Source organism: Neovison vison, chromosome 12 (genome assembly GCF_020171115.1).
Source record: "Neovison vison isolate M4711 chromosome 12, ASM_NN_V1, whole genome shotgun sequence".
Classification (NCBI taxonomy): domain Eukaryota; kingdom Metazoa; phylum Chordata; class Mammalia; order Carnivora; family Mustelidae; genus Neogale; species Neogale vison.
This window is the reverse complement of record NC_058102.1, coordinates 133,363,698-133,387,250: the sequence shown is the minus strand read 5'-3', so window position 1 is coordinate 133,387,250 and position 23,553 is coordinate 133,363,698. Positions and strand designations below refer to the sequence as shown.

Sequence of the window (23,553 nt, the reverse complement as noted above, 5' to 3'; positions counted from 1 at the left end):
TGCCTTGTACATATTTCATCTCTCAAAGTTCTGTCCTTCTCAAAAATACAAACAAGAAGCTGTTATGTTACCAGAGAATGTGATGTCCAAGATTGGGTACAAGGCTCTGGCCACGATACCATGAGGCAAAACACCAGGAAATGATCTCATCCTTTGTGTGGGCTGTATGCTGGGTGCTAATGGAGCTTTGGACACCTTTATACTCTGTTGAGACACAATATTCTACTAGCTCAGCCTACACCTGCGATCACCATCTATTCCACAAGCCTATCATGAGAAAGTGGTTGAAACTTTGCTGAGAATCACATTTATAAATGTTGGTTATAAATGCTGAAGCTGTATAGTATTATTGTTCAACATTATAAATGTTGAAGCTTTGCTAAGAATCTATTCATAAAGAAACATACAGGTGTGTGAGGAGATCTTGAGCCAACAAAGTTCTGTTTTTATCAAATGTGTTGGGTAAGTTTGGACCTGAGCTCTAAGCTTGTCAGGATTTCCTTGCACGGTACCTGTAGAAGGTGGGGCCGCGCTGGCAGGGCCCAGGTTTGTCCACCGGGAGGCGAGCCCGGCCCTCGCCACAGCCCGCTGATAGTTATCATAGAGAGTCTTGCCATACTGGGGAGAAAACACAGAAGAAGCAAGAAAGAAATCCATTTATCCAAATCTCGGACCCAACTGCAATATATGTATTGAGGAAAAAGGTACTAACTACTCTTTTTACTTCTTTCCTGAGCTGTTTTTTAGTTTATTTCAGTAAAAAATCCACAGATTGTTTTCTCGTGTTAAATGATTTGCCAGACTAGCAGAGTCAGTTAATACGTCTACTAGATGTCAGAGGAGGGCTTTCGCCACTCAGTTCTGATTACGTGGGTCTCCACGGAAATCTACCACAGGTTATGTGTTGTGTTTCTTAATTACATACTATGAGTAAATAAAGCTCTTGATGAGTAAATAAAGATCTGAGAAGCCTCACGGGAGAGTAAACCCTTGATTCTCAGGTCGTTAGAGAGGTCTGTGTTTCCATCACTCTCGCCTATTAAAAAAACCCTGTGGGCAAGTAAAGAAGTCGGCCATCGGCAGCACTGACCAGCCCAGGATGGGTCAGACGTTTGCAAGTAGCACAAAGTCTGCGCCCAGGTCAGGACGCTGGTGTGCAGTTCAAGACAGGGGGAGCCCAAATGCTCGCTTACCTTGGCAATCCTTATTCCCATGACCCACTGGTTTAGGGTCCTTGCGTCGTCACAGCAGAGGTATTTGATGTACTGGGACTCCTTCTGAATCTGGGGATGCTAGAAAAAAGTAATTTCAAAGACCATTTATAAATTATTTATTAGCATAGTTTGAATTAAAAAAAAACTTAATGTATATGATTTCCTGAGATGGTGGAAAATCGCTGGTAGCAATTTTAGGATTAGGAATAGGGATATTTTTATATTTTATTTTATTATTTTTTAAAGATTTTATTTATTTGAGAGAGAGAAATGAGGGGCAGAGGGAGAGGGAATCTCAAGCAAACTCTCCGTTTCCCCAATGAGTGTGGAGCCCAATGCAGTGCTTGACCTCATGAAGAACAGGGGTACTTTTAAATGGACTAAATTTTGAAAGGACTTAAGGAACCTGTGACATGATTTGTCATAAGCAGTTCTTACTATATTAGCAATAATAATTTTCTCTTCTGCTTTTTTAGCTTTTGAAAGCATCCGCATACAACACGTTTCCTTTCCCACAAGAAATCCGAATCGTCTCTCCATACAGATAAAGGACCCTATGTGGTGTAATTCTTATGTCACAGAATTAATGCTCTGTGACTCCCAGTCAGACCCAGGGTATTTCTGTTATGAGGAATTCAGATTTCTCCCATTCTTTTTTTTTTTTTTTTTAAAGATTTTATTTATTTATTTGACAGAGAGAAATCACAAGTAGATGGAGAGGCAGGCAGAGAGAGAGAGAGGGAAGCAGGCTCCCTGCTGGGCAGACAGCCCGATGCGGGACTCGATCCCAGGACCCTGAGATCATGACCTGAGCAGAAGGCAGCGGCTTAACCCACTGAGCCACCCAGGCGCCCCAGATTTCTCCCATTCTTAATTGTCTTTTCTTTTGCAAACTGGTCGTTGTGGCCTCTGGAAGGATGGTACAGAGAAGAAATACTCAGTCTATTCTCAAGTGGCAATGGCTTGAGATGATGCACTAGGATCTGGGCCTTCCAGAAGCTCACATTCAGAGAGAGGAGTGATGCCCGCAGGTATGAAGAAGAAAGATACTGGGCCCCTCTTTCTTAATCCTCATTGCCCTTGTAATTTCCGTTGGGCGTTTCTTTCATAGACCGTGCTCCATGAGGGTGGGGACAAATGTCTGAAACATGTCCTGCTGAAGTCCTCCATGTCAGCGCATGCCTGGTGCGTGATCAGTATTCTGGTCCAGAGCTGGAAATACTTGTTGAAGGAAATAAACAAAAGCAAGATTTCCGGTTCAGCCAGAAGTCTTACGGCTAAGAAATGAACGACAGGCAACAAAATCTAGATTCTAAGATTTATGCCACGTGTATTTTCATGGGTTGTTATCATTTAAAAAAATGATTTATTTATTTATTTGGGAGAGAGAGGGAGAGCACTCCCAAGTTGTGGGGGAGAGGGAGAGAGAGAAGCAGACTCCCCACTGAGCGTGGAGCCCAAGACAGGGTTCCATCCCAGGATTCTGAGATCATGACCTGAGCTGAAAACAAGAGTTGGAGGCTTAACTGCCTGAGACACCCAGGTGCCCTGGGTCATTATAATTTTTAGTAATTATTTATAGAATAATTACAACCATAACCATTGTGTGTGCACGTGTGTGTGTGTGTGTATGTGTGTGTAAGACCAACTCCTTTGCCTCTACCTCTCAGAGGGGCTTGCTAGCCCTGCGAGAATGGGGATGAACAGGCGGGGAAGTGGAACGCCAAGAGAGTAGGAGCCGTGTTTGGGGGCAGGAAAGGAGCAGAGCTGGTCTTCCTCTCCTGCAGTATCGCACAGACCTTCACTTTTTTTTTTTTGTTTTGTTTTTTTGTTTTTTTTTGTTGTTTTTCCAAAATTCAAATTTAGTTGGGCATCTTTCATTTTTTTTTTTTTTTTCCAATAAGACCTTCACTTTTGCTTTCGGCTCCATCACAGACCATCAAGAAAATGGCTATTTTCAAAGTTGACCTAAGCAAAGGGGTTGTGCTTTTGAACGTCAGTCTGAACCTGAGGAGCAGCATCTGGATGGTCACCCTGCTGATCTGTCCCACAACTCAATGCTGTCACTGCCCAGAGAGGATAACAAGACTCCTACAGACTCTAAGAACGTGATGAGAGATTAGAAAGTCTTGGCTTTACAAATAAGAAAACTGAGTCCCAGAGAAGTTACTATTTTACTATTTTACGCCATGGTCCACCAGCGTCTTGGGGGTCTCTTGGCCTGCTACTGAGAATTTCTGTATTTACATTAAGCTATTAAGGCAGAATTCCAAACTTTAAAGGTAACAGAAAAATTCAGAAATTGTAAAGAATTCTTCCTTTTGGCGTTTTGACCCAGTTGAGGAAAGACCACCTTCATACTTTTCTCTGTAAACGGACCATTCTCTTTGTTTAGGTCCTTACTCTGAGAATTTGCCTCCATATCACTTGAAGAATGGTCTTTGGTTTTCCGAGGGCGACACCACCTGGTCCATGGGCGTTGCATGTAGTTCTTCATTATGGCCAGCAGATGGCAGCACACACTTCTGAATGGCTGCTGCACCGGTTCCCAAAACTGGGGTTCAATGCTTCCTGATTAATCCTGAATGTCAGATTTTAGCTTTATTATTACTGTAACCCCAGTGATCATCCTCTGTGGAGGCCTTTGAAAAGGAAATTCTCTATCAACTCAGATAATGTGGCCCAATGGCAAAAGTGGATTTGTAACATTAATTAACTGGAAGGTCGTATTGATGACAAGTGACTTATTTCCTGGATGGAATGTAACATTCCACAGATGCCTGCAGCCTTCCTCCAACAACAGAATCCACAAAGCCAAACCAAAGTTCTTGTTATTCAATACCAGAAACACAGCTCCCTGACTTACAACAGCATTCTTGTTGACGGTCACATAAGAGGAGCAAACACGGCTCTCTTCAGCCACTTAATGCTTATAACTTTTCTCAGAAAGCAGCTGTTATTTTTTTATTCCTGAGAAATTTTAAAAGTTAACATTGTTATCTTGGGCTTGGTATATTACAATGTTTTTCGTTCGTTTTTTTGGTTCATGCCATGTGAGAGCCAGTTTCCAAGAGCAGACTATACGTCACACTGTGCTTGCGATGAGGTGTGTGAATCAGCTGTCTGTGTAGACGCTCCCATTTAAACAGCATGATAAATAATTTCTTAAGTATGCTATTTATCCAGATAGAGTAAAATGTGGTTATTCCAATGGATATAATGGGTTTTGAGGATAAAACAGAGGCAAGAACACTTGAACTTGGCTCCTCCTATGATGATGAGGTCACTGTATGGACCTTGGTTCGTTGTCTTCAACATTCTCACTGACTTCCTTATACTACACGCACACTCCAAAGGTATATTGGGGAGTCAGCGTCCATTGACCTCCGAGGTAGCTTGCAATCCTCAGATTTTATGGTTCTAAGATGAATTATCTCGTGGGCACAAGGTTCCTTTCTGGCTCTCAGGGCGTCATACAGCAAAGTCACTGCGCTTGTTTTCCAGTCATGGCTTGGGATCTTGCCAAGGGGTTTCCTCCCTAAGTCTTTCACTGAAAAATTATTTGCAAGGGGGTTTAAGAAAAAAAAAAGTGCTGGTTTGGTACCACTGGCCAGACTCTTGTGCATTTGGTTGCGTTGCTCCCGAAAGAGAGAAGCTCTTTCATGCAGCACAATACACAAGGGTCAGGACAACTGCAGAACATTGCTGTTAAAAAGGATCTTACAGATCCTCTAAACTGAGGGAACTGTGTGTTACAAATGAGAAAACTGTGTCAAGAAGGTTAAACCAAAGGCTGAAGGAATGGCTAAGAACTAAGGAACTGTGAATTCACCAAATACCTTTGGGTATTTGGGTATACCTTTGGGTGCTAAGAAATATTCCTGTCATTAATAAGGAGGGTAAGAAGCTTACACCATAATTAGAAAGTGGTGGTTGGGATGTTGCTGGAGGAGATATATGTCAACAAATATATGATTACCCTATGACATGGTGAATTTCATAGTAAAAGTCTGAAAACAGAGAATGAGAAAGGCTCTTTGGAAGAAGTGTATTCTATCATTTGATCCCATCTAAGGCACATCTAGAAATTCTGCGTGGCTAAGGCCAGGGAGCCATGGGAAGAAGCAGCAGAAAATGAGCTGGAGCCAGAGTCCAGAGTCTGGTGTCAAGCTAGCATGTGGACATTGTTCTGTAGGCACCAGACATTTTAGAAGAGTAGACGGATACAGGCAGCTACCGGCAGTTATGTGGAAGATGGGCCTGGGGTGCGGAGGAAGAACAGACAGAGAGGGCTGGATGAGAGATGTCGCGGATGGGAAGTAGAGCTTGATGACGGATTGGACAAGAAAGGGAAAAGAATGGACTTCTAGGATGATTTCTCTGTTTGTAGCCTGGAAAAGGAGTTGGGTATTATGGGTGTCACTGTGTCCTCTCTAAAGACATGTTGTCATCCTAACGGCTGGTACTTGTGAATGTGCCTGTGTTTGTATATAGGATCTCTGTAGACATAATCGAGTCAAAATGAGGTCACACCTGATTTGGGAGGGTCTTTGTCCAATATGACTGGTGTCCTTGTGGGAAGAGAAGCAGCAGACGTGCAGAGAGTGAAGACCATGTGATACAGAGGCAGAGACTGGCGATACGTGGGTGTAAGCCAAAGAAGGCCAAGACTTGCTAGAAATTGACAGAAGCTAGGAGATAGGCACGGGACAGATTTTCCCTCAGAGTCCTTCGAAAGGAAGCAACCCTACGGACACCTTGATTTCAAACTTCTGGATTCCTGAATTGTGAGAGCATAAATTTTTGTTGCTTTAAGCCAGCAGCTTGTGCAACTTTGTTATGGAGGCCCCCCAAAAGTCGTACAGTGGGTGATGGTACCATTCGTCTCAACTGGGACTGCAGAGAGGAGGAGTTTGGGAGGGTGGAGAGGCCGAGATCACCATCTGCCGGCTTATGGCTGAAGTGCCCTTGGACACATAGTTATCTCAGGTGTAAGACTGGGAGAAAAGGTGAAACAATTCTCTATAGACTGGGAATTATTTGCGTCCAGACAATGGCAGGAGCTGTGGCTGTGAACAGGATTTCTCCAAAAGAGCTAGAGTCTGGTGAGAATGGAATACAGATCCCCCGAGAACTTTCCAGTGTGTGTGGGAGGTGGAGGAACCTACAGAAATGGAGGAGTAGATGGACAGAGGGGGCTGGGGTGAGGGTTTATCACCCTTTTGGTTTATCACCAAAGCAAATGATGCCAGGAGGACCAGAAGGCTGAGGACTGAAACAGCGGACTGTTCACCAGCAACTTTAATGGTAGTTTCAGCACTGGAGGGAGGAGAAACCAGCCAGAGGGTGAGCACCACAAAGCCAAGTTCTTTGTTTTATTCTCTACGTATTCTAAGGTCCTGGATAGCAGTAGGCCGGAGAGACATATTTTGGAATGAATGAGTTTTACCAACAGAATAAAAGTTGAGGATGACAAGGGCATACTGCTTTCTCAAGAAATCTGAGTGAAAGGGAAGGCGGAAGCCACAGGTGTGGGGCAGATCAAACCGAGGGAAGTGATTTGGAGCTCCCGCCGAAGGAATATTTGGATGTGCTGCAGCCCAAGAGAAGAATTCTCTGGAGAGAGGGTGAAGATGCTGACACCAAAGGGAGTCCTGGGTGGTGCGGTCTCAGGGAAGGGCTCCTGGTGGAGGGACTGGCCGTGGAGGAAGGAGACTTTTCCTCTGAGACACAAAGCTGGAAGGATGATGACTGTTAGATGAAGTTTAGAGGAAAACAGGAAGTAAGCCAGGACAACTCAGTCCTTCCTTTTTCTGTCTTCTCCAGTTGGAAGGGAAGGTGTGCGGACTAGAGACGTTCGTAGGTGAGAGACTCTTCGAGAAGAGTATAGATGATGTCAGGGGATGAAACAGAAGATCGAGTTGAGCAGAAAGCAAGGGAAAAGCTGCTAAAATCTTCTGTGAGTGCAGGAGCTGACCTGGTCAGCACAAAGCAGACTCAAGAACCAAAAGTGAGCCACTTAGCTCAACTGTACGAGCCCCACACGTGGTGTGGCTCTTGAGTAGGCTGGGGAAGGGAAGGTGCAGTACTGAAAGAATGCTGACCCCGAATCTCAGCTCAAAGAAACTCAAGATAGGAGTGAAGAGAGTTTGTTCTTGAGAGAACACACACCATGTTTAACAATAAGCACGGGTGACCTCGGCCAAGTTCATGAACCTTTAAGAGTTTCTGTTTCTACAGCTATAATGTAGAGATGATAATACCTCCCTTAAAGGGCTATTGAAAGATTAAGCGAAATAATGCACGAAAGGACCCAACACAGAGCCTGTACCATGATGAGGGAGCGCGTTACTATTACTATAATATTAATGACAGAACCAGGTTTTGCAGAACACAATGGGGTAGGGGGGTTGATGTGCCTTTCTGTTCATTCGTTCCTTCAACCGATGTGAATTAAGCATTTAATGCTGATTCAGGCTCCAGAACATAGTAATAAACACAAAAGAAACAGTCCTTGCCCTTGAGGTGTTTATATTCCACTAGGGTAGAAATCCAGTAAAAATATAAAACACTAAATAACATAATTTCAGATTGTGAAAAGTTCTGTGAAGACAATGTAGCAGAACAAGGGGTGGAGAGGAGATGAGTTAACGGAGCTGAATTCCAATGCTTTCTCCATGGTACTCCGATGCCTCCGAACAGACTTCGAGAAAAACATCATTTCTCCTGGAAGATATTTACTTCCCCTGCCCCATCGCATTTAGCCTCAGAATGGAGTGAGAAAGAATTCACAAAAGAGGAACTTTGTCGATGGCTCAGAACGGGAGTGTGCTTCAAAGACAGAGTACAAAGAGAGAAATGATTCTTGAGCACTAAGTCCTTTCTTTGGATTCTGATATCTTTCCCGTGAGTATGCACAAGCTCTAAGAGACAAAGGGAGAGGTTGACGTCTATCCTGCCTTCTCAGAGTGTGGTCCTGGCAAACGGCGCCTGCAGTACCTGGGAATCTGTTGGAAGAGCTAATTCCTAGACCTGATCTCAGACCCACTGATCAGAGTATTTCTGGGCCCAGAAATCTGTGTTTTAGTATCTCCCTGAGTGATTCTCATGCACAGTAAAATTTGAGAATTTCTGGTCAACAGAAATATTAGTTAATGATAAAGTGTTGTCATAATGACTACCAATTAATGAGTGTTATGTTTCTAGGAACTCAGGGTGTTTTGAACATACATTATTTAATCCACACAAGAAGGGCTGGGTGCAATCATCCCCACTTTGTAGAAGGGGCAGTGGGTGCAGAGAGTGTCGATAATGGGCCAGGTGACTCCCGTCTTCCTGACAGCACCCCACGGGCTGTCATAATCAGTGAGCTCGCACTGAATAAGACACTTTTGGACGGGATTTCTCAATCAGTGCATGGCTATGGAATCATACAATCTCTTAACCTGCTTCTCCATATCCCGATTTCCTTTTGTAAAATACGTATGTATTCTCTGAATTCTGTACATCTGTTCACCCTAATGAAATATGTTAATATCAAGAGACTTTTTTTCCATTTGGAAAGAAAGGGAAATAAGTAACCAAATGTTCATAAACAAATTAAGCTCCCCAAACTGTGACAGAGCCTTTTACTCAGAAAATAACAATTCCCGGTATTTGGGGAAGGTACTGAGAAGCATGCCTAAGAGGAGAGTGAGCAGGTGACTGCTCATAAAACTGGTTTGAGAACAAAACTGACATTCCGAGGGAAAGGGAAATGATCCATGAGGATTGCTCCTGACTCCTGGCCATTTCTATATCCATCAGGTCTGCCTTTTTCTCTATCTTGGAGCCCTGTACCACCCCTACACCCCACTTCAGGGAGGCCCCCAACCCTCTGCTGAAGGCTTATGCTTGGGATATGGGTTCTAGGTATTCTAGTCCAATAGCCTGGGCCTCAGCATGGCAATTCTTGGTGCCGCCCAGAGTTACCCACAACCCAGTCAGATCATTCAAATCACGATTCCAGGAGCTACTTCCAAACTTGCGAGCTGGCATGAGAAACTGAGTTCCTGTCCCACTCACTGCGTTGAAACCTCATCCTGGGAACCTCTGGGTCTGAGATCTTCTCTTTCGCTCACCAGACATCCCTGCTCCAGTCTCTGGGCCCCAGCCCTGGGGTCAGGGCCTTTGCTCCCTCCTGACAGTTGCCATTCAATTTGTCCACTCGGAAGTACACTCTGCTGCCAGCTAAGCCCTAACTGTGGGTGTTAGAGGTAAGACACACACACTCTAATACTCTTGAGTGTAAAACTTGGCCGTGCCCAGGGAAAGCAAAAATGCCTGGGCCCCATCCTTAAGTGTTTTGAGTCAGTGGGTTTAGAGTCTTAGAACTTCTATTTCTACCATGAGTCTGAGCTGTCCAGTTACTGGTCAGCGCTTCAGAACCTCTCTCAAAACCTTCTCCCTCGGGCGCCTGGGTGGCTCAGTTGGTGAAGCGTCTGACTTTGGCTCAGGTCATGATTCCAGGGTTCTGGGATCGAGGCCCACGTTGGGCTCCCTGTTTGGTGGAGAGCCTGCTTCTTCCACTCCCGCTACCTGCTCTTCTGTCTACTTGGGCTCTTTCTCTAGCTCTCTGTCAAATAAATAAATAAATAAATAAATAAAATCTTTAAAACAAAACAAAACATAAAACCTTCTCCCTGCTTCAGAGATGTGGGCATTGGAAAGCACACGTGGAAATGAAGGCCTCTAGTCTGGTAACTTCTCAGGGTCTCAGAATTCCAAGTAAAGGCTCTGGGGTTAGCTAGGAACACAATGAAGACACGGTTCAGGCTGGCTGGTGGCAGGGGAGGGACGAGGCAGAGATTTTGCAGGCAAGCAAACAGCAGTCTTGGAGAGTGGCCTCTGAGCCACCACCTGATTGCCTGCTTGCTTGCTTTTTTTTTAGAAGCCCAACATAGGGCTTAAATTCATGACCCTGAGATCAAGACCTGAGCTTCAATTCTGTATTCCTAGCGCCTGGGACAGTACCTAGTAGGAAGCTGGCATTCAGTCAATATTGAGTAGATGAATGAATGAATGAGCAAATGAGTGAATGAATGTCCAGGCTGCCTGCACTGTCAGGGTTCTGGGAATGTTTGGGTCTAGGAGACAACCAGCTCCTAGAGTAACAGATGCATGATAATACCACACTAGTGGGGCACCTCTGAAATGACAGTGGGTACAAGGTCATCTCTAGTGATGTGCTCCTTTACCAAGAATGTTTGTTCTACATGTTAAATGTTAAGTGATGTCCTGCACTTATGAAAATGATAGAAACCTATAGTATAGACTTTGAACCACTTCCTCGGGAGAGGTGACAGCTTTGCCAACGAGGACAAGGACACCCACACGGAGTCTGGCAGCATACATTTCTAGCAACATTGTGATGGGGTTCTTCCTTTGTGGGGGATGGGTGACCAACCTACAAAAGATTCTCACCAGGAACCTGATCTTATTTGCTACCTGTTCCACACACTTCTATCCCAGATGGAAAATGGGGGAGCTGACTCTCAGGAGAAATTCTGTAGGTAATAGCTTTGGGCCATAACTATAATCCGCACTCTTTGGTGTGAGATGTGATTGAGGGGATGAGAAGAATTTATGGTGTTTGAGGGGATGGTATGGTCAGAACAGCTACATAAATTCCCCGAATCCATTTCTAGGAGTCAGCTGTTAATTTGGCAGAAAACAGTTACTTCTGTCCAATCTTCCAAAATATGGTGCTAATGTCAACCTTACCAAACACCAGATAATTGTCTTTTGATAACATACACCTTAAGAAGGTGTATTCAAGACCCAGTAATGCTATTTTTAGACAAAAGTTATTTTTTCCTAATTTTTATATTTTCTGTATTTTTCTAGTACATCTTGTAAAGTTCCTAATTTCTAAAAGCTTCTTACAACGTAATAATGATCTGATAAAGAAACTGAAAAACTATATCAGATCTGTTCAATATGGAGAGCTTGCAAATATTAAGTGACAAAGAAGCCTGGATAGATTCATTATAAAGTTTTAGACTCAGAAACAGGAACTGAGGGCAGAAATGTTTCCACTTTTCCTATTTTGGTTTAAAATGAAAAAATTATTAGGATACAGTTGTGGTTAATTATATGACAGCATTTTTTTCCCTTAAAAGGAAATACTAACTCGAATTGCTCACACATCTAAATCAAGAACTTCTTACGACATACCTTTAAAACAAAGCAGTAGTCAGTGGGTGCTTTATATCTCATTTTACACTGAATCCCATAGTAAATGTTGACATTTTTGAACTGTATAAAACAAGCCAGATCTCGAGATGTCTGAAAGAGAACGAAAAAACTTATCTTAGTGGAGTTGGCAACTAAAAATTTTTTAAGGTTGTCCTTGATGGTATAACTAAGGATTACACATTAGCAGAAGAATACTGAATTGTAGGTAACTTATTTAAGTATCTATCCTCTATATATGTGCCAAAAGTCAAGCCAGCATTTTTAGAGGTTAGAGACAACACGGGGCGCCACAGGCCCGGAAATGGAGAGGAGTACTCTATTGCTGCCCTTGTAGCTCCTGTACCAGGTCTCTAGGGGTTAGAGTTGATGGGCTGACCTTGACACGCCAGTTACGGATGCAGCCGGGACAAGGGGACTGGCCACTCGTCAGGAATTTCATTCTGGCTTTTGTCGTTCCAAGTCAGTGTTGGATTTCATGATTGAGCATTAAAAAAGAAAAAGTCCTCCTCAGGATGAACAATAAGAGGTAAAACTGATGTTCAGTAAATTAGCACACTCTTCATGCACTTCTGCCTGAGAAAAAAAGATTCCTTTCAGGCTTTCTCTTCGGTGCTGGCAGGGTTGCCATGGAGACAGAAACCTCTCCTCCATGTATAATGTGCGTTGTGAGGACTGCAACCTCTAATCTACATATTCAGTTACACTTCAATTACAAATTCGCCATATTACTCCTTTTTTTACCTCCACATTCTGTAATGCTTTACCAGGTTAAGGTAGAGGGCAGAATCGCAAAACCTCAGTGCACAATTCCTCCTTCAAAGATGGTTGTACAGTATTTTTTCTCGTAAGGTATTCTGGATTTTCAAAGTCTTGTTTTCTTTTAAATTGAAGAAAACCTATTCATCATAATTTTAAGAACAATGTATTGCACATATATATAATTAAATGAATTACATATATTATATATTGGACGTATCTTTCCAGATGTTTCTGGGTGAACAGTTATATGCATATGTATGTGTACACATACCCACATACATACATATACACATACAATTTTAAAACTAAGAAGGACGAGACTTTACTGCAAATACTGCTCATTAACTTGTTATTTGCTTAACAGTGTCTTGGGGTCTTTCTACGTCCAAACATGCGGATGAATACACGACAGTCACGGAATGAGCACAGAGCACTCCACTCCACGGCGTAATGATTTATTTAACCATTCTTACCGCAGATGACAGCAGATTATTGCAATATTTTGCTCTTGCAAAAAACACGGTGCATATGAGTAAATATTTCCGTGGGGCAGACTGCAAAATGCAGAGCTGCCATCTGAAAGGGTACTCCCCTTTGTATTTGAATAGATCTTGCTAAATTGTCCCCCAATTTGGCTGTACCAGTTTATATTCCAACCTTGTGAGCATGATGGTGCCCATTTTTCTTATGCCTGCTGAAATCTGGATATTATCAAGATTGTTCATTTTAGCAATCTCTTAGGAAGATATATTTCACCTTTCCTTTTACATTTCCCTGATATACTACAGGTAAGATGGAGCAACTTTTTAGTTGTTCACAGGTTATTGATATTTTTTTCCTGTACATTTTCACTTAATAAGCTTTGCTATTTTTCTATGGGCATTTTTTTCCTTGTTGATTTCTTGAGGTCTTAATATTTTATGGATATTCATATTTGTATATAGATGCTACATGTACTCTCTTAACTCCAGAGCTAGTCTTTAACTTCCTGTTTGGTATCTTTAGCAGTAAAGAATTAAAAAAACACATGGGTGGGGAGGCTGGGGTAACTGGGTGACAGCATTAAGGAGGGCACTTGATGCAATGAGCACTGGTATTATATGAAACCGATGAATCACTAAATTACTTCTGAAACTAATATGCCAAATGTTAATTACATTGAATTTAAATTAAAAAAATAATTAAAAAATACTTTAACACAAATTTGTCAAGTTTTTCCTTTATAATTTTGAGTTCTTAGTCTTGCTGAAGGTTTCCCCATCCCCAAATTATAAGAATATTAACCTGTATTTTCTCAGAAAATTTAAAACAAAATATTAAGAAGATTTTATATTTTTTTCTAAATACATTTAATCAATCTACGATTTAGTTTGGAACGAGGTAAGAAACTATTTTCTCCAAATGGATATATGATTATTTCAATGTTATTTATTAAATACCATATTCTTTCCCCACTAGTATAAAATGCTCACTTTAATTTCCCTAATTTACTAGATCTCTGTGTTGATCTGTTTTCTCTGCTTGTACTGTTTTTATCTAATGTTTTGGCATGTGGGAGGAGGAGTTCTACCTTAATGTTCTTTACAACCTTTTGGGGGGTTAACAGTATCTCCTCCTGATTAATTTTATTTTTATTTTTTTTCAAAATGGGGCTTGAACTCACAAACCTAAGATCAAGACCTGAGCCGAGATCAAGAGTTGGACACTTAACCAACTGAGCCACTCAGGCACTCCTCTGATAAATTTTAAAATCAGTCTGTGAAATTCAAGTCAAAACAATCCTATTGAAATTTTTCTTGGGGGACGCCCAGGTGGCTCAGTTGGTTGAGCGGCTGCCTTTGGCCCAGGTCATGATCCCAAGGTCCTGGGATCGAGTCCTGTATCAGGCTCCTTGTTCAGCGGGGAGCCTCTGCCTGCCTCTCACCATGCTTGTGCGTGCTCTCTGTCTTCCTCTCTGACAAATAAATAAAATCGTAGAAAAAAAATTTTTTTCTTAGGATTTAATATATAGAAAGTTTGGGAGAGAATATCGCTTCATCCACCAACATAGTACATTTCTATTTATTTCAGTTCTGTTTCACTTCTTTTTAATTAAATTTTATATTTTATAAATTTATAAACTTCTTATTCTTTTTCTTGACTTTTGGCTTGTTTCTCCGTTCCAAGGTTAATGGTAGCAGTGATATAAAGTACTCTGGTCCAAAGCCAGTGTGAATACTTCTCATTTTATCACTAAGTGTGTTGTGATGGGCTTATTTATACATCTCATTTACATGTCCATGACAAAGACTTTGCCCCCCCAAACACTTCTAAAATAAAATGATCTGTGGGTCAGTTCTTACGTCCGCAGTGTGGGACTGGACTGAAGATGGCACAAATGTGAAAGTACTAGTTCTCTAAGATTGACAGTAAGTAGGAGCAGTAGCTGCCCTAAACCAAGCCCTACCCATAATGCCTCTGCTGCCTTCTGACAGAGGTCAGAGAGTCTTCTAACTATAGGAGCAGACCTGGATATTTCCCGGGATTTCACCTGCTTGGGAATGTGGGCCAAGCCTTATTAGAAGAAGCCTGCAATTTGTACCTATGCCATTTGGTGGTGCCCTGGATTTGGCAGTGAAGGCAAAATGCTTCAGCGTAGCCCAGATGTAGACGGGAGAGGTATCCTAAAGCTTTTCAAGCAAAAGGTGGAAATGCTCCAAGCCTCTAAAAAAAGGTTTTAGAAAACGCTAACGGTCAGAATGAGAGTCAAAATTCATTTCAAAGATGAATAATTTATGATATGCTTGTAGATCTGAGGCAATAATCCTAAATCACCAAGTAGTTTTTTTTTTTTTTTAAGATTTTATTTATTTATTTGATAGACAGAGATCACAAGTAGGCAGAGAGGCAGGCAGAGAAAGAGGAGAAAGCAGGCTCCCGGCAGAGCAGAGAGCCCGATGCAGGGCTCTATCCCAGGAACTGAGATCATGACCTGAGCCGAAGACAGAGGCTTTAAGCCACTGAGCCACCCAGGTGCCCCACCAAGTAGTTTAATGACACCTAAAATCCTCCTCTAAAATATGCAGGTAAATGAATTTGGTACACTTCAGAGAACAATTTAAATTTCAGAGTAGAAGGGCTATAGTCTTAATGTAGATCTCCCAACACTTATACCTCTAGGATTCCAGATAAAGGAAGTTTACTATAATGACCATAGAACAATAGGGTAAATACAGGGGGGAAAAAATCTTCAGAAATAGATATGTAAAGTAACAAACGAATCTGTAGGAAAGCACTTCTGCCATAATTTTTGAAATCTGACTTTAAAACACCTAATTTTCACCTTCAGGAGAAAGCTATGGAAAAACTCAAAAGGACTTCTGCGGTTCTGTCGGAATAGGGTAAGTGTTTGTATAAACATTGTTAACAACATAAATTTCTAGTGCATTTAAACTGCCACCTGAGGATTTCTTTAGTTTCATTTCCATAAAATGATTTTTTAATGAAGAGATTATTTTTCCTTCTGACCTTAGTCTTTCCTTTGGGTACATAATAAATTCCAGAAGCCCGTAAAAGAAAATAGCGTCTTTTCCAGGATTTCTTTCCATCTTCTTTCAAGTAGAGAGCTCCTTCAAGTTCGGGCACAATAATGGATGACCCACAGAAGCTTTCCTGAAATCGAAATTCCAATTATAGAGAACACACGAAAGAAACGAAAACCACATTTTTGTTCACATTTAAACAAACTAAGGCAAACTAGGCTTTAAGCTAGAAGTCATTTGTTTGTAACTCGGAATGCATACACTTACATTGCGTGCTAGTTGGGAAAAGAGAGGAGGGACACCGTGGGGGTGGAATCTCAGCTCTTGAGTTAGACTCAAGACTTCTTCACCACTTTGCTTTGTGAATGTGGGCAAGTCACTCAATCTCAGTTCCTCTACTTACAAAAACTAAGTCATAGTAGCCCAGATTCATAAGAAATGTTGTGAGCACAATCTCGGCTTACTGTAAAGGTAAGAATTACATAAAGGCTATTTCTGTAATTATATTATATTGTATCATATTATTTTGTATTATAAGTTGGTAAATAGAGGAATTCTTCCTTTTCCTGTAAGTTAAAAAAAATGCTATTTTACTGCTAGGAAATAGAAAAATTAGAATATATAATCCTATACCTAAATATGGGTAAGTTAATTTATTCTTGTGAGGGTTTTCTTACTGAAGAAGAAAGAAAGCAATTAATGCTACAGTATCAGAAAAGGAAAGGGACAGAGTACATTTTCTAGGTATAGATTTTCAACTGTCAAAACTTGCATTCAATTATATAATCCTTAGTGAATTTCTTTCAAAAAGCAGTACACTAAAATTACATGTCATTCTATCTCCCAGTTCAAATACTCATATTTTGGGCTTTCTTTTTTTATAACTTTCAACTTCCTTTCATTCCATCTCATAAATGTAGGGTAACTTTTAATTTTGTACTCTGCAAGTAAATTTATATGTAGTGGAGCTGGGATACATTTTTGTTCCTGTTTCCCCCCAATTTAGCTAGCCTTAGTTGCCCTGTCAATAATCTCTTCAATCAGATTTTTGGTCCAAATTAGAAAGCAGGATAATGCTGATTAGTCATGGTGTAACGTGTTTTGTATTTTCTCTCACATCCAGCTTTTAATACACTGCTGAATTCCTATATCAAAAACTATTGAGGCAATTGTATAAATCAAGGCATAAGCAGTCCCTGATTTACAGCTGATGGACAAGCAATGATGATAAACAAATGGCTGTCAGGAAAGTTCACCCTCCCCATCCATGTCTGTCAGTCCCCGTCACTGGTCACTGCTAGGTATACCCAGGACCTGAGTCTCCTTGCTGCTAGGGACCCCTGGAGCTTTCTCTTCCTCAGCTCCACCTGGAGCCTGGTAAATGCAGAGAACATCATCCCCATGGCTGGGCCTCCGCAGGAAACACCCACTGCGCTCTTTGCCCCACAAAGCAGAATTTGCAACAAGTTTTCAGGAGCTCAGGGATAGCAGAAGGTTCCTGTGCTCACCCCATCTGGTACAGGGCTTGGAGAACTTGGTGGGAACAGAAACCTGTGTGGGAGCCCAGCCAGACCTTGGTGAAGGGGAGGGGGTGCTCGTCAATGTCAGCGAGCTGGCTCTGGCTGTGAAAGCGACCCAGGTGTCACCAGGTCTTCTGAGTTTTCAGAAGAAGCCTCAAATCTATGAACTCAAGAAAAGGTCAACACACTGTTTAAGGTGAAGAAAGCCTGTCCAGGGCTCCAGCACGCCCACCTGTAAACCGGTGATCTCTGCACTCCTCTGCATTGTGTGCTGGGAACAGATCCCCGAGTTTTAGCATGGCTAGTATGTGAAAACTCACTAGGAGTTTCAGAAAAAACTGTCAGATGAACTTCTGGAACATGATTCTAGAGTGATAATCACCAACACGTGCACAGTAATGGATACCGTGTTTCTGCTACGCCCAGGTCTCCCAACTCCAAAGTTTATACTTCCTACCACACCTGGCTACTGGAAGAACATCACAGAATTATAAAGAAGGTTTAGAAACCCCATACACCTAACTTCAATGGAACACTAAAGTAAAGAAAAACATGGAATGTTCAGAGATGAGTTTTTTGTGGATTCATAAGTGTTTTAGTCAAGAATTTCTAACCCAACTTCATGAAAGTAAAATATAGTCTGAAGCCATACTTTTAAACAACTGATTCAAAGAACCAGTTTAATTATCTAAATAGCTATAATTTAGTAATAATCTGATTTTAAAACCCCAAGTTAAAATTTCAGTGTGTCTCAGAGTCTCCCATTGTTCCAAGAAGCAAATAATTTAAAAATAGATACAGTTAATATCCTTCTCTTTTCTTCCACTCAGCAAAATTAAACGTACCTCAAGTAAGGATTCCTTGTTCTTAGCATTCATTTTCTCGTTTTTTTCCTTTCCATCTTTTTTTCCTTTGTTATCCAGGTAAAAATTCTAAATAAAATATTAAAAAAAATATTAAAAGAGCAGATCAGAAAGTGTTCATTGTCATGCTAGCCACTGTAGGGAACTCATGGTCCTGCTGGAGGGAGAGCACACACCTACAGGAAATGAAGTGGGAACCACAGCATAGGTCAGTAGGAGCTGGGCAGATGCATACCCTATGCTGTGCAGACTATAGTATCACTGAGGCTTATGTGAATACTTCTGATCTTGCTACTGTGCATGGTCAATGAGGACACAAACGTAAGACTGAAAACACTAGCAAAGGATATGACACCATTTAGTTGTTAAATTCCATTGTCTATGACATGTGCCCAATGCTGGAGGCTGGGAGACCCTAATATTGTGGAAGAGGATGTGTCTGTATAGCAGGGGGAGCCTGTGCTCTAAGTGTAAGAGGCAGACTTCTCTGGCTCGTGGGTGTCATGTGATATCCCAAGGCCTTGTGAACTAGATATTCTGGCTTATTAAGAGAAGACTGAAATCTGGAGTTTTATTTATTTATCCATTTTAAAGATTTATTTATGTGTGTGTGTGTGAAGGGGAGGAAAGCATGGCAGGCAGACAGAGAAGTAGGCTCCCTACTGAGCGAGGAGCCCAAAGCAGGATTCGATTCCAGGACTTTGGGCTCATGACCTGAGCCAAAAGGACACTTAATTGACTGAGCCACCCAAATGTCCCTGAAATCTGGAGTTTTATAAATGCTGGTGATGACTTTTAATTTTTAAAAACCATTTGGGTCAATCACAGCATGGAGTTTGCTGCTTGGCACCTTCTGGGGACAGACAGAAGAAAGGGCATTTCTGGAAAGAAAACTAGCCTTACAAAGACCATGGTTTAAAAGCATTAATGAATGGGTGCTTCGTTTCTAAGTGGAGTTTGTTATTAATCTATGTATCCACATTTTGTCAATACTGAGTATCAATGAGATGGCTGAAACTAAATGTTAAATGAATATGTTTCCAGAAAATCACGAGTATCCAAGGGTTAGTCTTCACATAATCACTATAACTGAGGTATCAACATAAAAACTGATTATTATGAGTGACCACAGTCATAATTAAAACACTGAAGATTTTAAAGTGAAAATGTTTTATGACATAATGCATGAAAAAATGTATTAAAACTAGAACATATACCTCTGGAGCACAGTAACTAAAATAAGGACCCTGCTGAATCTATTTTTTTTTTAAAGATTTTATTTATTTATTTGACAGAGAGAGAGATCGCAAGTAGGCAGAGAGGCAGGCAGATAGAGGGGGAAGCAGGCTCCCCGCTGAGCAGAGAGCCCGATGCAGGCCTCAGTCCCAGGACTGTGGGATCATAACCGAGCTGAAGGCAGAGGCTTAACCTACTGAGCCACTCAGGTGCCCAGGACCCTCCTGAATTTAGACACAAATATTTATTTATATCACAAGGATGTTTCTCCAAGTGTGATTCTCAAGACTAGGCTGATGCTCAGCAAAATGCATGTTCCTGGGACCCCCACCTACTGAACTGGAACTTCTGGGATGGGGCCTGGAAATCTGCATTCGAACATGCTTCCTGCATGATTTGTACTGACACTGAATTTTAAGAACAGAGTATACTGTAGATGGCCAACAGCACATGAAAAAATGCTCAGTATCACTCATCATCAGAAAAAGACAAATTAAAACCACAATGGGCTGTCACCTCACACATGTCAGAATGGCTAAAATGAACAACATAAGAAATAACAAGTGTTGGCGAGGATGTGGAGAAAGAGGAACCCTCCTGCACTGTTGGTGGGAAAGCAAACTGGTGCAAACACTGTGGAAAACAGAGTGGAGATTCCTCAAAAAGTTAAAAATATAACTACCCTATGACCTAGTAATGACACTGCTGGGTATTTCCCCCCAAAATAAAAAAACATGAATTCAAAAGGATACATGTACCCCCCCTATGTGCTGCAGCATTATTTACAATACCCAGTTTAAACTGGAAGAGGAGGTGAATCATGAGAGACTATGGACTCTGAAAAACAATCTGAGGGGTTTGAAGTGGTGGGGGGGGATGGGAGGTTGGGGTACCAGGTGGTGGGTATTATAGAGGGCACGGATTGCATGGAGCACTGGGTGTGGTGAAAAAATAATGAATACTGTTTTTCTGAAAATAAATAATTAATTTAATTTAAAAAAATAAAAAATAAATAAAAAGCAGCCCAAGTACCCAGTGATAGATGAATGGATAGAGATGTGTATATATACACAAAGGAATATTATTCAGCCCTAAAAAGAATGAAATCATGCATTTGCAATGACATGGATAGAGTTAGAGAATAGCATGCTAAGTGAAATAAATCAGAGAAAGACAAATACCATATGATTTCACTCATATGTGAAATTTAAGAAACAAGCAAAGGAAAATGAGAGAGAGAGACAGACAGACAAACCAGGAAACAGATCTTTAACTACAGGGAACAAGCTGATGGTTACCAGAGGGGAGGAGGGTGAGGGAATGGGTGAAACAGGTGGTGGAGATCAAGAAGGGGACTTGTTGTGATGGGCCTTGGGTAACATATGGGATTCCTGAATCACTATATTCTACATCTGAAATTAATATAACACTGTATGTTAACTACACTAGAATTAAAATTGAAACTTAATAAGGAAGTAAATAAATATTTTTTAAAAACAGAGTGTACTGGACAGAGGGGAAGGAAGCAGAGTGGAGGCAAACAAAATAAGCAAAATCAGGACATTTCCAAGAAACAGGATGCATAAAAAATGGTGATTTGCCAACTTAAATAGAGGAAATAAATCAAGTACAATTACTTTGATAATTCTTATTGCATTATCTTTTAATATGTTTTTTCAAGACTTTTGACTTTTACTTATTTGAAAGGACAGTATATCATCAATCAGTGTGATTACCACCTAGGGTTCTAAAACTATTTTAATTGTACATGTTTGGGTTGAAGACCATGATTAAGCACAACAGGTAACATACACCACCTGCCAGAACTCTGTGCTGAGGTCTCACTTATAAGAACCCCAAAACATAGGCACATTACTATTTTACAGATAAGGAAGCAGAAGGATTAAGTCCAATCAGTGCCAAAACTTTGAGTTTTTCCTATTTTTTCCCTTTCAACATTAAAATGCTCTTAATACCATAGGAGAGAATCCAGATCCACAACAGTGTGGATGCAATTAATGACCCTGAACTACACTTAAAAATGATTACAGTGGTAAATTCCATGTTATGTATATTTTCTCAAAACAAAACAAGCAGTCATAAGTATGAAGGCAGAGTGCTGTCTGCAAGCACTCTTCCCTTGAGGGTCCTGGAAATGGGAATTATGTGTGAGTTGGAAGAATGAACAGAGAACACGAGTAAACTCTGTAGCAAGTGGTTTTCCTCATCATCTGGGAAAAGGGGAACATGTGTCACCTTCTGCAGGGACAGGTAAGTGAAGAACCTTTCCAAACTGCAAAGGGCCTCATTTTATGAGGATATCCCAAAGAGTCAGGATCTGTAGTTGTGTCCTTCCTCTGAGATTTTTCTCTGAGACCCCCTCTCACTTTTTCAGCTTCAGAATAAGTTTTTTTTACCCTCCAAGAGATGGTGCTATACTGTTTTTGTTTTAAAGAAAATGGAAAAAACACAAAGTAAACCTGAGTTTGGGGAGCGTAGACCTTAGAACGGACTGAATGCCCTTGGGTCAGAGCTTTCCATCAGTCGGGTGGTCAGCCAACTCCATTTGGGCTGTTCTGAGGCAAGGGGCAGAGCTCAGGAGTGAACTCATTATCTGTTACACCAGGGGACTGTGGATCATCTGAGCTGAGCAATAAGAGAACTTTAAAATGGGAAATGAGACTTTCAGTTACAGCTTGCTCCCTTTTCCACAGCTGAAAATGCAAGATTTGGGGGCAGCTGAAAAGGAAAGAAATAGCATTACTTTAAAAAAATGTGTTTAAAAATACATTATTTTTAAAATACCATCTTCTTGGAATTAAGAACAAACCAAGCAGTATCTGCCCGTGAATAAATACCTGTGAGCACCATTTACATGTAAAATACCCCTGGTTTCTGAGAATCTTTTTCTCTCTCATTGAGAAGATACGTATAAACAGATGGCTATGATCTGTAGATGGGGAGCTACATGAGACACGGTACAAATAAATGCAAAATGAGCTATTTCTATAGATTTTCAGCAAGGAAGAAAACCACTGTAGGCTGAAATGGTCAAGGAAGACTTTTCAGAGGAGGTCAAAGTTTGAACTGGCCTGAAAGATGTTCCATATTCAGATAGGGAAAAGCAATGAGGAAAACATTCGAGGCAGGAAGAGAAGCATGTTCAAAGGCCAGGAGGTAGTTAAGGACTGGGTATCTTCAAGCCACCAGTGAACAGTCTGGCTATGCCTGTGGACAAATGGAGCACAGCTAATGACCAGACTGTCCCTTCCAATTCTTCTCTTCTTGCCTGTATCAGAATACACCCATGGCCTGTCCTCGGGTGATGGAGCAGTGCCTCCCCCTACGATGGGCGGAATTCATGTCCTTACCCTACTTGTGTTGGGATTAGCCATGGGACTTGCTTTGACAGAGCAAGAACGTGGGTCGAATGGACAGAATGTGCATGGAAGGGACAGGGCATCAATTCTGAGCAGAGGACTCGAGAGGCCACGTCCTGTGTTTCCAAACGTCCTCCTGTATTCCTGCCGCTCACCATGAGAAGAATGTGTCACTGGGAGCTGCTGGTCTGAGGATGGAAGAGACAGGATCTGACTCACATTCTGGAGCCAAGGAGACCTGCAGACCCAGAAGAGAGGGAATGTCTGTGGCTTTTAGCCCCTGGGATTCGGAGGCTGCTTTTATGCATCGAACACTAACTGCTACACACACCCACACTGGCTGGGGAGGGGATCTAGGGCACCGAAGCCAAGGGTAGACTTTCCTTTAAAATAGGAAGCCATACTGGAGACCAGAAATGTGATTACTGTAAGACTTCCTCCTGCTGGGCCTGGTCCTGGATTGTGAAAGATGAACCTTGGTGGGAGTGGGAGGTTGGAAAGGAACGGCGGAAAGATGCCATGAGGTAATTTTCTCCCTCAGTGGCTGGCACCCTTCTGCACCTGAGGAGCAGAATGAGGTTGTGTTTCTCTCTCTGCTCCTCACTCGGGCAGACACCACTGAACTACCAAATTTCAGTTACGGAAATCTGCCAAATTTCAGTTATGGAACAGAACAAAGGATGGAATGAACATTGCCTAAAATATCGACAATGATCATTGCTGGAGTGCAGGATTACGGATAATTTAAATTTCATTTCTTCTGTTTGTCACCTTTTTTTTCTTTACAATAAGTTGACATTATTTCTGAAGTCAGAAAAATAAAA

The 23,553-nt window shown here is 41.5% G+C and overlaps 2 protein-coding genes across 2 annotated transcripts in view; one reads left to right on the top strand and one right to left on the bottom strand.

The window, feature by feature from the left end:
* LOC122892557 (protein adenylyltransferase SelO-like) overlaps positions 1–15,678 on the top strand; it is an 83,206-nt gene extending 67,528 nt beyond the window's left edge. Inside the window, exon 19 of the mRNA XM_044229212.1 lies at positions 15,538–15,678. Coding sequence (XP_044085147.1) covers positions 15,538–15,588 — 51 coding nt within the window. The 3' untranslated portion in view covers positions 15,589–15,678. The remainder of the gene's footprint in view (positions 1–15,537) is intronic.
* Positions 1–23,553, bottom strand: part of LOC122892556 (amyloid beta precursor protein binding family B member 1 interacting protein) — a 109,180-nt gene that overhangs the window by 10,854 nt on the left and 74,773 nt on the right. The window contains exons 8-12 of the mRNA XM_044229208.1: positions 18,096–18,182; positions 15,717–15,860; positions 11,430–11,540; positions 1,194–1,292; positions 513–618 (exon numbers count right to left, since the gene is read on the bottom strand). Coding sequence (XP_044085143.1) covers positions 513–618; positions 1,194–1,292; positions 11,430–11,540; positions 15,717–15,860; positions 18,096–18,182 — 547 coding nt within the window. The remainder of the gene's footprint in view (positions 1–512; positions 619–1,193; positions 1,293–11,429; positions 11,541–15,716; positions 15,861–18,095; positions 18,183–23,553) is intronic.